The sequence below is a fragment of the Piliocolobus tephrosceles genome, chromosome 13 (assembly GCF_002776525.5).
Source record: "Piliocolobus tephrosceles isolate RC106 chromosome 13, ASM277652v3, whole genome shotgun sequence".
In the NCBI taxonomy this organism is placed as follows: domain Eukaryota; kingdom Metazoa; phylum Chordata; class Mammalia; order Primates; family Cercopithecidae; genus Piliocolobus; species Piliocolobus tephrosceles.
This window is the reverse complement of record NC_045446.1, coordinates 48,233,689-48,249,794: the sequence shown is the minus strand read 5'-3', so window position 1 is coordinate 48,249,794 and position 16,106 is coordinate 48,233,689. Positions and strand designations below refer to the sequence as shown.

The window sequence follows — 16,106 nt, the reverse complement described above, 5'->3', positions numbered from 1 at the left end:
TAGTGAGTAAAACTGCTGGTTTCTTAGCATGAATCAAAGGAACCAATCTTTGTAGCCATTGTATTCTTCACCATCACACACTTGTAATAAAACAAGTAAATACAAACAAAAAAATCTAATGTCACTTAAGAATGTTCCTTGATGAAACCAATAAAAATTACTTTTATTAAATGGTGACTTTTAAGTACATATACTTTTAATAGTCTGTGTGATGAAATGAGAAGCACTTCTCTTACACACATAAGTATAACAGTTGCTTCAAGGAAAACCGCCACTTGTGCTTTTATTGGCACTGGAAGCTGAATTTTATCAAAGCTATTTTTATAGAGCAACACTTTCATTTGAAAGAACAACTAAGAAAATATTATTATTCAGATCTCAATATTTGGCAAGTGAGGCTTGTCACTTCAAGAAAAGTAACTGATAGTATTGGTTAAAATAATTCATTCAAGGAAAAATGACAGTTTTGGAAAACTTCTATCTGCCATCAAGAGCATGACAGTTTCCAAATACTTTTAAAGACTTTTCTGATGAGATTTGTGGTGATATTAATGAATGCAATTTTCTGATATTACATAATGAAATGTGTCAACATAAGGAAAAGTGTTACACACGATGTTACAAAATCATGCATGGAGCAAAAGATTCATTGGAAGTTAAGGTTAAACCAATAGATTTTAACATAAAAGTATGAAAAGTTCATTGACAGGGTTTCAGATCCTCTACTGGACCTAACTTTTAAGAAACTGCCATTTGTAAAATTTGGCAAAGTATCAAAGAAGAATATTCACAATTACATGAAAAGGTTGTAAAATCTTCCTCTCTTTAACTCCATATCAAAATGAGGTCAGATTGTCTTCATATACTTCAATCAATAATTTATCAAAGTTGACTAAATGCAAAAACAGATATAAGAGTCCAACATCTATTAACCTATACATCAAAGAGATCTGAAAAATGTAAACCAATGTCACTCTTCTCACTAATTTGTTTTTGTTTAGCTATTTGGTTACAGCTATTTTTCATAAAAATTTGTTTCATGTTACTATGTAGTGGTACCATGATAGCTCACTGTAGCCCTGAACCCCTGGGCTAAAACGATCCGCCTGCCTCAGCTTCTCCAGTAGCTAAGACTACAGGCACATGTCACCACACCCAGCTAACTTTTAAAATTTTTTGTAGAGATGGGGTCTTGCTATATGCCCAGGCTGGTCTTGAACTCCTATCCTCAAGCATTCCTCTTGCTTTGGCTTCCCAAAGTGCTGGGATTACAGGTCTGAGCCACTGTACTTGGCCCTATGTACAAGGTTTAATATCATAACTTCTAAATGAATTAGTAGGTACTTTAAAAATTTCTCTTGTTTAATTTCTACAGAATAAATACAAACACAAACCAATCTTTTTGGGGTCCTCAATAAAAATGTAAGAGTGTAAATGTAAGAGTGTAAATGTAATGAGTGTAAAAAATGTAAGAGTATAAATTTAAGCACTTCAGTTCTAGTTATTCTATTAAATATTTTCAGTTTCAAGTACTAAAATATGACGTGTTCTTGCCTACTGTAGCATTTATTGATTCCCTACTTCATGCTACCCTATAAAGTACATATTTTCTCTCTAACACTCTCAATAAAATTCAGAAGCTAAGTAGGTAGTACCATCTATTTTCTTTTGTACAAATAAGAAAACTAATCCCTTTCACCTTTATTATTCAGTCTTTTTAAAAATAGTATTTTTTATTCAAAAAGCAATGCACAACACATCATTTTAAAAAGTCCTATAGTACAAATTACACAGCACAAAATTTAAAAATCAGCCTCACCCTATACCATTCATTTCCTACTGCACAATCTCTGTTAACAGTTTACTAAATACCCTTCCAGTAATTTTCTATGTATATATAATTTACTATACAAATTGATGCACAGAATACTCTCCTCAGTTTTTCTCTGATATTTTTAATAGTTCCAGAGATGTTAATCCTCTTTAAACCAACCAATCATTCAGGTAATATAGAGATGCTGGGCTAAAAGTCTCTAAATCAGTGACCCCATTTCTCCCACCACAATGCAGAGTAAATCAGACTTAGGTTTATGTCCTTGGAGGCATTTTCATTTGACACTCAACTTTTCTCATTTCTTTATTGAGATAAGAAAATGCTACAAAAATGGGACTAAATTTACCATCCAAAATGTTATGAAATCAGCATTCTAAGTTATAGAAGTTCCTTTAATTTACCTAAACACATTTCACTCTCAGATTCGTATTATTCTGACATTACCCTGTCATCTCTTGTTCTACTAAGAGTCATAATGCAATCTATAAGTGTGTATTAATGTATGGATGTATAGATGTAGATATAGATGTTAATGGCTGTTTTCAATTCTGGGTTTGTACATTAATACTGAAACAAAATTGTTTGTATTCAAATAATACTAGCTACTTTAATAGAGAAAGGTTCCCCCCTCAGCCTAAATCTAACACACATCATTTAAGCTCCAGTATGTTTTCACTAATTCCACACAGGGCGATTACAGATGTCCTGCTAGCCACCATTTCCTGGTAAGCAATCTGAATGGCTTCCAGGAAATTGCTAATGACCTTCATTTTACTTAAAATCTGGGCTTCAATTAGTAACAGTTTTTCTTCTCCATGTTAGCTATGTTTATTTTCATCATAGCAATCAGGAAGAAAAAAGTAAAATGTCTTGTATTTGTATTATATCAAAACATATTCTTTTTTGTTTTGATATATCACCAAATAGACTAGTACATATTTAATGTAATCATAATTGTGTAAGAATACTTTGGATCATTTTACTTTAAACCAATTTTGCCTCCTTTCCCTACTCTAGGCTGTAGCTATTGCTAAAATTAGCCTTTCAAAAATAAAATCAATAGAAATATTTTATAATTGGTGACTATTTTCACATATAAGAACATTTTATAATTGAAATTTTTGAAACCAGGTATGATTTTTAGTTTTATACTTTTAATTATAATAATTAACTACAAACAATAAGTTTCAGATTCTTTTTCAGTGAATATAAAATATGATTATGTGGTCAATGTAATAATAACAAAGAACATTTTTAGCCAGTATTATGTTTATAATCAGAACCTGTTATTAAACTTCAGTGTTTTCTTTTATGTAAACATTTATTTCACTAATTAGATTCAACTAATTTCTTTCCCAACATATTGATTTCTTTTAATCCCAACAGTTAACAATGATTCTAATGTATCATAATACTTTAGACCTTAATCATATAGTAGGAATTCTTGCCAGTAGCTTTTGTTTGAGTTTTAATTAAGAAGACCTTGTGTCTCTAACCCCAAGTGGGGAGAGGTTTTAATTGCTTTTATGTATATCACACAGACTTCAAAAGAAGTAAAAGATGTTGATAACAGAGAGTACAAAGGAGAGCTTTGAAATGTCTACATTCATGCAAAGTGGTATAATTAAAAAAAAACTATGGGTGCTGCTGTATTATAATGTATATACATATTTATAAAACTAGCTGCTGTATGCATTTGTTGTTAGCAAAAAGAGTCCATGGGTTCTACAATAATTACCCACTATTGATAACAAGACAATCAAGAGACTATGTAAAATGGACTAAACATGCTATTTTGGGAGAATATTAAGTTTCCACCTTAGTAATTTACTATATAATTCAGAGCAGTGACTTTTCTTTTATGGATATTGAGATCCCAATATGAAAAGTAGGAAGTTGGATTACATAATATACAAAGCACCTCCAGCTCTAATTTTTGGAGATTCTATGATTCTAGATATTACTCTGAGGTTGTACAATTACATAGACATATATAGAAAATACTGGCAAACATTATTTCATTAAAAGAGGAAAGTGAAAAACATCTGTTGTGTCAATCTTTTTTACAAGTCAGTCTCTAGATCAATATAGCATTCGTTTAACTGTTATGGAGATAACAATTTATATTTTTAAAAATCTATAAAATCTAAACATTGATAGTTACTGTTTTGATACTTTTTTCTAAACAGACAGTAAAAATCCCTAGGTATGTGAACTTTGCTATTAAAAATTTTATCAGAGTTGAAAAGTGGCAGATGATTAAACTCTAAGCATTTCTAGTTTTTTTTAAGTTCCACCAGATAAAACAATTGCTGTAAATTTGTAAGTAGAAATTCAAGAAAAACTCATTTATAAGCAAATATGCAAAGTTTACAGCCACAGCTCTTGTAAAACCACTCTAGTCCTTCTGTGATTGCCTAAAACAGAAAACAGTAGTAATTATGAATTGCTATTCCAAAAAAACAAAAAACAAAAAAACAAAGTATTCTGTAGAAAAGGACATGTATGGAATAAGCAATCAAAGTACTTACATATACTTTAGGCCCTTATGATAGAAATGGACAAACTAGGAGACAGAACTGGCCTTTAAGATAGAACACTAATTCTATGGGAATGCTGTTAAATCCATCCTGACCCTTTGGTGATAACAGCACTGCTAAAGTTACCTCAAGAATAACCTACACTATTTGATCTTCAAAGATCTATCATGCAGTGAAAGAAACCATGACTTTTGTGTTCCTGTGCACTCCTCCGAAGATTTACGCTTGCAATCAAAACTAAAAATGAAACCAGGCCCTCAGTGGCACTTAGTAGCAGTGTTGTAATAAATTTGCATTTTAATTCAGTATTTGCACCAAGCCCAATCATAATATGCTTGTACTATTTGATGTAATGCATATCCTACTTTTACTTCTTTTAGTAACAACCCTAATAAAGTAACAGGGAGCAATGCTTCCAGTCTTTAACAGTGAACTACAATGATACTATTTACGTTCTATAACCAAACTTTTCAGACATATTAGTTGAGTAACTATAATAAGTAATTGGTTTTCAACAGTGCCTTTGAAAAACATTGGGAACCATTTGTAGAATTTCCCATGAAAAAGTATTTGTTTAGTCAATTTTTTTCGGTCAGAAGAGACTGTTATTTTTCTAAGCTACAGAAGACTATACCTACAAGCATATCTACCTTGATCCCTAAATGTAAATTTTGAAATAATTAATCATAAATGACCAAGGAAAGAAAATACTATTTTCCTTATTTGGTTCCTATCACATAATTGTGGTTTTTTTTCTCTCTCTCTCTCTCTTATCATCTGGGTGTGTGTCAAACACAAACACAGTTTGTGCTAACTCAAACAACCAACATTACTGTTTCCCTGACACATTGTCCAGAGAGGCACCTTCACACTAAGGAGGAGATGCCAGACACAGCATAGAGGAGCATGTGTGTAAAACAGGCAGGCTGACTAAGATGATCTCAGCCATTAAGGTTAGATCCACTCATGGAGACAGAGAATGAATCCTCATACTCTAGACATCATGTAGTATGTCACCATTGCATTTAGATATATCTCATAAATAACTATGGCATCTTCATTCCTTTAGCAAAACTCAAACAAACATAGATACAGATGGGTTATGGGCCCTACCAGTAGTTCTGTCTTACCCTGTATCCTTCCACCATATTTCTTCAACCCTCTCTCGCATTCAGGTACAGATCAAGATAAATACTACCACATAGAGAACTGTATTATCTATATCACTCCTGGTTTGCCATACTGCCTATTTTACATAGAAAAGGGTAAAAGTGGAGTTATTTTAGTTGTTTGTGGGTTGTGGGAGGGAGGAACAGCCCATAATCTGTCTTTTTCTTGCTCCCACTGCAGAATTCGAAGGCTTCAAAGAATAATTACTTTGTATTGTATTAAACAGAGTATTCAGAGGCCAAGATTCAAACCCTACATTCACAACTTTCTGTGCAACCCTGAACAAGCTACCTAATTCTCTCAGTCTCATTTTACTCATATATAAAATCAGTATAATAATATTTTCCACATTGGATTGTTAAAGGACTCAAATAAAATGTTAAATGTTTACTATGTAAACAATAAGACATCTTACAAAAGTTACTGACCAAATTATTTATTGACAGGAAACAGAACATATTTTGAAAGTCAGTCTTCTAATTAAGAAAGTATAATAACTGTAGTATTAATTTGAAAGGAACCTTAGGAGATTGTGAAGATAACATTCCATCAACATGGGAATACCCTCTACAACATCTCTGCTTAAAATTTTCCAGAACCCAATTTTTATTTATTTTATCAATTCATCCTTTAATTCATTCCTTCATTCATTCATTCAACAAATATTTATTATTTCAGATTTTTTAATTTTTTTTTTTTTTTTTTTTTTTTTTTTTTTTTTTTTTTTTTTTTTTTGTTTTTTTTTTTTTTTTTTTTTTTTTTTTTTTTTTTTTTTTTTTTTTTTGAGACAGGGTCTCACTCTGTTACCCAGACTGGAATGCAGTGGTGCAATCACAGTCTCAACCTCCTGCGGTCAAGCGATCTCCCTGCCTCAACCTTCTGAGTAGCTGGGACTAAAGGCGCGCATCACCAGGCCCAACTAATTCAACAAATATTTATTGAACATCTACTTATACCTGAGGCACTCTCTACTAATGCAGTCCAATCTTATCATTGTCAGACAGCTATAAGTTCTTAATTTCAGTTTTTTATTAAGAAAAAGTTCCCTATTACCTTAACCCCCTAAAACAGCAGAAAACAAATATTATCCTCTTTTATTCAATAAAACTTCAAGTCAAATAATATGCATTAGGCCAAACTTCCCTAGGTCTTTAATTACTATTCATGCTAAATGTTCAAGACTCTTTACTATTCTAGTCATTCTGATAAATACTAATGTGACAATAGATGTCTTAAAAATATGAGACCCAGGACAGATGCAGTGGCTCATGCCTGTAATTCCAGCACTTTGGGAGGCCGAGGCAGGCGGATCAGCTGAGGTCAGGAGTTCAAGTCCAGTCTCACCAAAATGGTGAAACCCTGTCTCTACTAAAAATACAAAAATTAGCCAGGTGTGGTGGCACATGCCTATAATCCCAGCTACTCAGGAGGCTAAGGCAGGAGAACCGCTTGAACCTGGGGGAGGGTAGAGGTTGCACTGAGGCAAGATTACACCAATGCACTCCTGCCTAGGTGACAGAACAAGACCCCATCTCAAAAAAAAAAAAAAAAAAAAAATGAGACCCCAATTGGGACACAACACTTCAGATGCAACCAGACCAAATCAAAGGTGTAAACATTTTATTCTGTATTTCATTTAAAGTTTTAATAATAAAGTTATTTTGTAATAATTGTAATAATGTTAACTTGGTTTGAATCCTGATTTGAGATGACTACTATTAAATTTACGCCAATTATAGCATTCTATCCTCAGTACTGCTACTAGCAAGGAGGCTACATATGAAAAAATGGTAGGGAGTTGACGGATCTTTCTATTTAAGAATATTAAGAATGGTGGTTAACAGGGGTAAGAGAGAGAGAGGAATAGGGAGATGTAGGTCAAAAGTTACAAAGTTGCAGTTATGTAGGATGAATAAGTCTATAGCTCTACTCTATAACATAAAAACTAAAGTTGATAATATTGTGCTGCATGCTGGAAATTTGCCATGAGAGTATATTTTAGGTGCTCTTACCACACACACAAAACAAGGTAACTATGTGAGGTGATACAAACATTAATTTGCTTGACTAGTAATTATTTCACTATATGTATGTATATCAAAACTTCATGCTGTCCACCTTACATATAGACAATAAAAAAAGAATATTAGGCATGACTCAGGTACATACTCATAAAAAATTCTATGATTTAGTGTTTCTCAGATTTTAGCAGTATTCCAACTCCTATCAAGGGGTTTTAGAAACATTGCTTTACATTAATCAGATATAAAATTTTACGAGAAACCACTGATTTTTAAAGTAAAATCTAAAAAGTAAAATAATAATTTATTATTTCTTAAATATGTAAAAATATTAAGCTCCCTGAGTTGAAGAATCATTGCCCTTATCCATTCTACTGCCCACACTTGACTCTCCTTCTAGCACCTACCCATCACATAGAATTTTCCAATGGCAGTGATAAAGGCTGAGTTCTCTCCCTTCCCCAGCTTCATTATACTCTATGACTCTAAAAGAATATGTGCAGTTAAGAACGATATATAAACACAGATCAGCTAGAAAATAATACAAATGTTGAATATTTAGAAAATAATGACAAAGTTCTAAAAGCACAAACTTATTGGATGAATAAAGCTATTTCTAGAAATATATTCATAGCCAAAAGTACCATTATCATTAAATAAAAATTTGTTAAGTGAAGTATTCAAGTTAAAAGATATCAAAAAACAAACAAAAGAAAAAGCATAAGAATAATAGGAAAGGAGAGACAATAAGGGTAAAAGCAAAATGAATTAATTGGCATATTGAAAAGCAGCAGAATTGACAAATCCAAAAACTGGATTATTGGGGGAGGTGGAGCAATAAATAGAAAAACCACTAGCAAGTAAAACTGAAAAACAAAAAAGAGAAAACAAATATGCAAAATTAAAAATGGGATCTATAACAGCAAATAAATGGAAGAACTAAAAATAAGACATGTATATGAAGTCAATGAGATTTGAAAATCTCATGAGATATACAATTCTCTAAGAGTTTCTTCTCTTTAAAAAATTTAGGAAAAATATTTTATGGCAAAACTGACTTAAAAGAGAAGTAGAAAATGTTAAAAAAAAAATTTCCAAAGAAAATTTTAGGCTTAGATGTTTTATGAGAATATTTTTCAGAATTTCAAGGAATAAGTAGCTCAAGTTATTTATTCAATATTTTACATAACCAAGAAAAAGAGGAAAAGTTTTTCAGTTCAACTATGAACACTGGTACTAAAAAATTAACAAAAGTAATATAAACATGGAAAACTCTAATCAATTTATAATTACAGTTGTAAAAATAACTGTAACAACTATAATATGAGCAAATAAAATGATGCAGTACATTTAAACAAGACTATACAATGACTCATCAGGGTTTATTTCAATTACAAATTTGAAAAACAATACCTAATAAGATATTCCATGAAATAAAATGCAAGTTATCATAAAAGACCAAACTCCTAGTAGACTAGAAGGATATCTTCAAATGAATATTTTAAATCAATAGTCAATAGAATGCTTAATATGAAATATTAAAAACAACTCCATAAATTAAAAACTTCACTGAAATATCTGCTATTACCTCTCTATTACTTAATATTATTCTTGGCATTCAAGGCAATGAACATATGAAGGGTGGGTGGGAGTGGGTAGCAAAGAGACATATAACTATCAAAAAGGAAGAGAAAACATAGTATCTACTGAAATATGACTACAGCTAAAAGTTCAATAGAGGGAAGTTACAAAATTAAACAGCAAAATTCAATAGTATCCCTAAATATAACAAAAGGAAAATAGAATGAAAAACATCTCATTCACAAGACTAAGCAAAAATATTAAATATTATTAAGAAAACATCAAAGGAAATGTGCAGAATCTGTATTTTAAAGACAAAATATTATTGAGAGACATAAAATAACTGAATAAATGACTTTGAATGCAGCAATTCAATAGTATAAAGATGTCAGTTCATCCTACCATTTCAAATAAATGTAATACAATCTTTTAAAAAATCACTTTGGAATTTTAATTAACAACTTGATAAAATAAAGAAAAACTTTAAAGAAGTATGGAAGCACCTTAAAGAAAAATTATGAGTGTAGTCTTGCAATACTTACTTTTGAAGGATACTAAAGTTACAGTGATTAATATAACATAGTACTAATAAAAGTTTAGATGGAAAAATCAATGGAATAGAACCAAAATCTGATAAATGGTTCCAAATATGTAATCAGAGTGTAATAAAAGATGCTATTTCAAGCCAGAGGAGGTAAGATAGATTATTTAATAAACAGTACAGATATTTGGTTAACTGCTTGAGAATAAAATTAAGTTATATTTCCAGTTGACATTATTCATCAAAACATATTTAAGATGTATTATATAGTTAAGTGTTTAAAAATATAGCCAACTAATTGGATGAAAATATAGCAGAATATTGTTCCATTTCAGGATGAGGAAGCCTTTCTAAACAAACCCCCTATAGAAAAAAGCATTAAAAAAGGGATGGAAAGACTGACAACAAAACCAGAAAATAAAACAAATGACAAAATGCAATATATATCACAAATAAAGTTTAATACTATTAAAACATATATTAAGAGTTGTTAGAAAACATTGAGAACTGGACAAGTTTTTTAAAGGAAAAATGGGCAACCAACATAAATATGCAGTTCACAAAGGAAGAGATATTCAATTGCAAATAAAGGGAGATAAAACACCTCATTCTCACTAATAGTTCAAAAAAACTCACTAAATCAACAATGATATGTTTTTCCCTTATGAAAATGGCAAGAAAATTTAAATTAATAATACTTGTTATTCAGGGCAAGAAAATAAAAACGCAGATACTACTGGTGAGAGCACGAAATACTATACTCTTTCTGAAGGGTAACTGGCAATATGAATCAAAAGTCTTTTAAAAAAGAAGTTAGGAAAAGAAGTCAAATTGTCCCTGTTTGCAGATGACATGATTGTATATTTAGAAAACCCCATTATCTCAGCCCCAAATCTCCTTAGGCTGATAAGCAACTTCAGCAAAGTCTCAGGATACAAAATCAATGTGCAAAAATTACAAGCATTCTTATACACCAGTAACAGAAAAACAGACAGCCAAATCATGAATGAACTCCCATTCACAATAGCTTCAAAGAGAATAAAATACCTAGGAATCCAACTTACAAGGGATGTAAAGGACCTCTTCAGGGAGAACTACAAACCACTGCTCAGTGAAATAAAAGAGGACACAAATGGAAGAACATACCATGCTCATGGATAGGAAAAATCAATATTGTGAAAATGGCCATACTGCCCAAGGTAATTTATAGATTCAATGCCATCCCCATCAAACTACCAATCATTTTCTTCACAGAATTGGAAAAAACTGCTTTAAAGTTCATATGGAACCAAAAAAGAGCCCGCATTGCCAAGACAATCCTAAGTCAAAAGAACAAAGCTGGAGGCATCATGCTACCTGACTTCAAACTATATTACAAGGCTACAGTAACCAAAACAGCATGGTACTGGTACTAAAACAGAGATATAGATGAATGGAACAGAACAGAACCCTCAGAAATAATACCACACATCTACAGCCATCTGATCTTTGATAAACCTGAGAAAAACAAGAAGTGGGGAAAGGATTCCCTATTTAATAAATGGTGCTGGGAAAATTGGCTGGCCATAAGTAGAAAGCTGAAACTGGATCCTTTCCTTACTCCTTATATGAAAATTAATTCAAGATGGATTAGAGACTTAAATGTTAGACCCAATATCATAAAAACCCTAGAAGAAAACCTAGGTAATACCATTCAGGACATATGCATGGGCAAGGACTTCATGTCTAAAACACCAAAAGCAACAGCAACAAAAGCCAAAATTGACAAATGGGATCTAATTCAACTAAAGAGCTTCTGCACAACAAAAGAAACTACCATCAGAGTGAATAGGCAACCTACAGAATGGGAGAAAATTTTGCAATCTACTCATCTGACAAAGGGCTAATATCCAGAACCTACAAAGAACTCAAACATATTTACAAGATAAAAACAAACAATCCCATCAAAAAGTGGGTAAAGGATATGAACAGACATTTCTCAAAAGAAGATATTCATACAGTCAACAGACACATGAAAAAAATGCTCATCATCACTGGCCATCACGGAAATGCAAATCAAAACCACAATGAGATACCATCTCACACCAGTTAGAATGGCAATCATTAAAAAGTCAGGAAACAACAGGTGCTGGAGAGGATGTGGAGAAATAGGAACACTTTTACACTGTTGGTGGGATTGTAAACTAGTTCAACCATTGTGGAAAACGGTATGGCAATTCCTGAAGGATCTAGAACTAGAAATACCATATGACCCAGCCATCCCATTACTGGGTATACACCCAAAGGATTATAAATCATGGTGCTATAAAGACACATGCACACGTATGTTTACTGCAGCACTATTCACAATAGTAAAGACTTGGAACCAGCCCAAATGTCCATCAGTGACAGACTGGATTAACAAAATGTGGCACATATACACCATGGAATACTATGCAGCCACAAAAAAGGATGAGTTCCTATCCTTTGTAGGGACATGGATGCAGCTGGAAAGCATCATTCTCAGCAAACTATCGCAAGAACAGAAAACCAAACACCGCATGTTCTCACTCATAGGTGGGAATTGAACAATGAGATCACTTGGACATGGGAAAGGGAACATCACACACCAGGGCCTATTGTGGGGAGGGAGGAGGAGGGAGGGATGGCATTGGGAGTTACACCTGATGTAAATGACGAGTTGATGGGTGCTGACGAGTTGATGGGTACAGCACACCAACATGGCACATGTATACATATGTAACAAACCTGCACATTGTGCACATGTACCCTAGAACTTAAAGTATTTTTTAAAAAAAAAAAAAAAAAAAGAACAAACTGTTTGACCCAGGACTTTCACTTAAAAAAAAAAAAAATTCATTTCCCAGTCATTTGGTTCTAGTATACAGACATTCAATTGATTTCTCTATATGGTACTTGTTTCCTCTGACCTTTGCTTAATTCACTCTTGAGTTCCAGTAGTTGTTTTGTAGATTCCTGAGGATTTTATACATAAACAATCATATCCAGAGTGAATAAAGACTGTTTTACTTCTGCTTTTTCAACTTTAAAAAAAAAAAAAGAATATAACCTAAATAACCACTAATAAGTTCATAAGTCTTAATAAAAATGTTATCTGTTTTCAAGATAGGTGTTCTTTGTACCAACAAACAATAAAAACAAATGTTGAAGAAAAGGCCCAGTTACATTATGAAAACCTCACTTCATGCAATACTTTCTGCCAACAAAAATAATATTTTAGAAGATAACTCAATCTCAGGAAAATTCATAATATGTCATTAAGTGGGGAAAATAGATTACAAAAAAATTATAATTGGATGATTCTAATTTTATGGGGAAAATTAACATAAGTATGCATAATTTAAAATGGAAAGATACACAATAAGATACAGGTAGAATTAAAAGACAGTTTCACTACCTTTATGTTTTTTTCTATGTTTCTTACAAATAAATACATATGAATTTTGCAATCAGAAAAATATAAGAGCTATCAAAAATACATAATGCTTGAGACATAATATTAAATACATAACCCATGATTGTATGTATTCCTCAAAGACATAATTTAGGTCATTTTAAAATTTCAGGATAATGAGAAGTAATTTAGGTGGATAATAAATTTAGGCCTGGTTTCCACCAGAATAAAAATGTATGTTGAGTTTTGGCAGTGGTTTATTCAAACTATTTAAATACTACTTTAACTGATTTTTTCATTTTTAAATTAATTTTTATTGGTGCATTTTCTGTAGAAGATATTAGTATGTATGAAGAGATTATAATGTAGAATAAAGATAAATTTAATAAGAATCTTATATTTTATGCCCATAAGAAACTCAGAATAACACAAATGAAAGTTCACATACCACAAAGAATCCAGAAAAAAAAGGTTAAAGATTTTGAAAAGACTAATTTTTCATATGATTCACTTTTGTGATTTATACATTTCAAGTATCCAAGACTAGTACATTTTTAAAATTTTGAATTCAAAATTAGAATTAAATATAAAGAAAGATGGAAAGTGGGGGAGAAAACATACCCCGAAGTACAGTAACTCCATGTTGAATTATAACATAACAAAATGTTAGTTTTCATATTACTAACAGAAAGCAGGACCCTCATCATTCATGCTGGAAAAAGCCTGCCTTTGTACAAACCATTTCTGTTCTCACTGTTATAAAAAGGAATGACTTTGGAAAGGGAAGAAAACACAGAATGACGTGCAAAGTAGCAAACACCATGTTATTGCAGCTGGATAGAGAATATGTCACTAATGACTTTCTTTGTATCCATCAATAAGTTGAGTTTCTTTTTTTCCAAAACAGCAAATGGCCTTTATGAGTACAAAACAGAAGTAGGGGAACTCAAAATAATATCCAATTTCCACTGGTTGTGATACACAATTTTAGTTAATGCAATGATTTATTAATTATTTGCTGGGAAAAAAATGACTTCCTTTTCTCTTCCTTTGAGTTGAAAATGATATACCTGAAAACTAGGAAATTTTCTGTAGTAAATTCAAAATAACATTTACATTAGATAATTATTATCAAATTTTCATCTTAACTCAGATATTATCCACGACCAATAGGAAGATTCAACTCAAGTTGTTTGATAAATTCAGAAAACTAATGTAACTAAGTACCCAAATTGTTAGTGCCAGTCACAGTGATGACTGTCCGTAAGGATTGCCAGAGTTAATGAGTGATCATGAATTTCATTCCCAATGCAAAATATATACATATATATATATACACACACACACACACACACACACACACACACAGCACTTCTTCTCCATAAATGAATTAGCAAGAGTTTCGTTAGGCAAAACGTATAACTCTCGATTGATAAGGTAACTTACTATCTGAATGGATTGGGATAGTTCACTTCTTAACATGTCTAAAAATAATAACATCAATCACATATATTCAAAAGTAAAGATATTTATTCTCATCTGAGTCAGAGACCATGAAATGCTAAACCTAATGAAATTTGAGCTTAATCAACATAGGATCCTTTGTATATATTAATAATAACCACCAAACTTAAACTCATGAGTACTTTCTTAAGTGCCAGGTATTGTTCTAAGAACTATACATGTATTAACTCTCTTAATTAGCCTATGAAGGAAGTACTTGCATTATCCTCATTTTAGAGATGAGGATTATAAAACATGAGAAAGGCCAGGTGCAGTGACTCACACCTGTAATCCCAGCAGTTTGGGAGGCCAAGACAGGCAGATCACGAGGTCAAGAGATCGAGAACATCCTGGTCAGCCTGGTGAAACCCCTCTCTACTAAAAATACAAAAATTAACTGGGCATGGTGGCACATGCCTGTAGTCCCAGCTACTCAGGGGCCTGAGGCAGGAGAATCACTTGAACCCGGGAGGCAGAGGTTGCAGTGAGCTGAGATCGCGCCACTGCACTCCAGCCTGGCAACAGAGTGAGTCTCCATCTCAAAAAAAAAAAAAAAAAAAAAAAAAGAAAGAAAATAAAGAAAAGAAAAAAAGGTTCAGTGGCTTGTCCAAAGTACTCATCCAGTGACAGAGCCAGGATTTGAACCAAGGTAAACAGGCTTCAGAATCCCCCAATAAACCATTATGTACAGCATATTCTAGAAACATTTTTAAAGGTGCTACAGGCAACCCATTTTGATTAGAAGAAATTCAAAATAATTTGGATTTATAAATTAAGCTATTATTATAATTTTAAGAGGAAAAACTAAGACTATCTTTAGCTTAATTTGCTCATCTTTTGACATAAGGTTTTTATACTTTTTTTGTGAAGTAAATTAATGAGGCAGCATATCCCATAAGTTATATGTTTATAGACTAACACAAAAAGGGGAGAAATTTTTCAGTTTGTAAACATTGCAAGGAATAAAAGCTCAGAAACGTATAATACACTTACCCTCTCATGAACAATCAAATGTTAGATGTAAGATTTAGTGTTATGGTACAGAAGATCAGCAAATGCATTGTTACACAAAATAACATCACTGCATTGACATGTTCAATATATTTTATGTTGTACCTTTAATTTCTCCAAGAAGTTCACTGGTATTTAGTCTTTCCATTTTTTCCTTCCAATCTTTTGAAAGTAGTTTTTCCATGCAGGAGGAATCTATTAAATTACAAAAGTAAGGATTAAAAATATATATTTATTACAAATACAGAAAGTCAGTTTATGGGGAAATTTTCATTTAAGAATGCACAAAGCTGTTTTTGTTGCTGTAGCTTGAACCCCAGGTTATAGAAAATTACATTATTCTATAATATGTATTAGAAAATACCACCATAAAGTTTATTTTCACCAGATAATTATTTAAACTATCATCTAGGAGAAAAAAGATAATGCTCAATAATCTATTTTAGTATTATAATTCTATTAATATTCAATTCACATTTGTCATTTCTTA

The 16,106-nt window shown here is 31.9% G+C and overlaps 1 protein-coding gene across 21 annotated transcripts in view; it reads right to left on the bottom strand.

Moving 5' to 3' along the window:
- The window catches only part of SOX6 (SRY-box transcription factor 6), a 705,024-nt gene that overhangs the window by 377,774 nt on the left and 311,144 nt on the right, over positions 1-16,106 (bottom strand). For 20 of the 21 annotated variants that reach the window (XM_031933892.1, XM_031933891.1, XM_031933893.1 and 17 more), the window contains one exon: positions 15,722-15,811. The exons of the other annotated variant lie outside the window; for it this stretch is intronic. In XM_031933892.1, the coding sequence (XP_031789752.1) occupies positions 15,722-15,811 (90 nt within the window). The remainder of the gene's footprint in view (positions 1-15,721; positions 15,812-16,106) is intronic. 21 annotated transcript variants of the gene reach the window in all.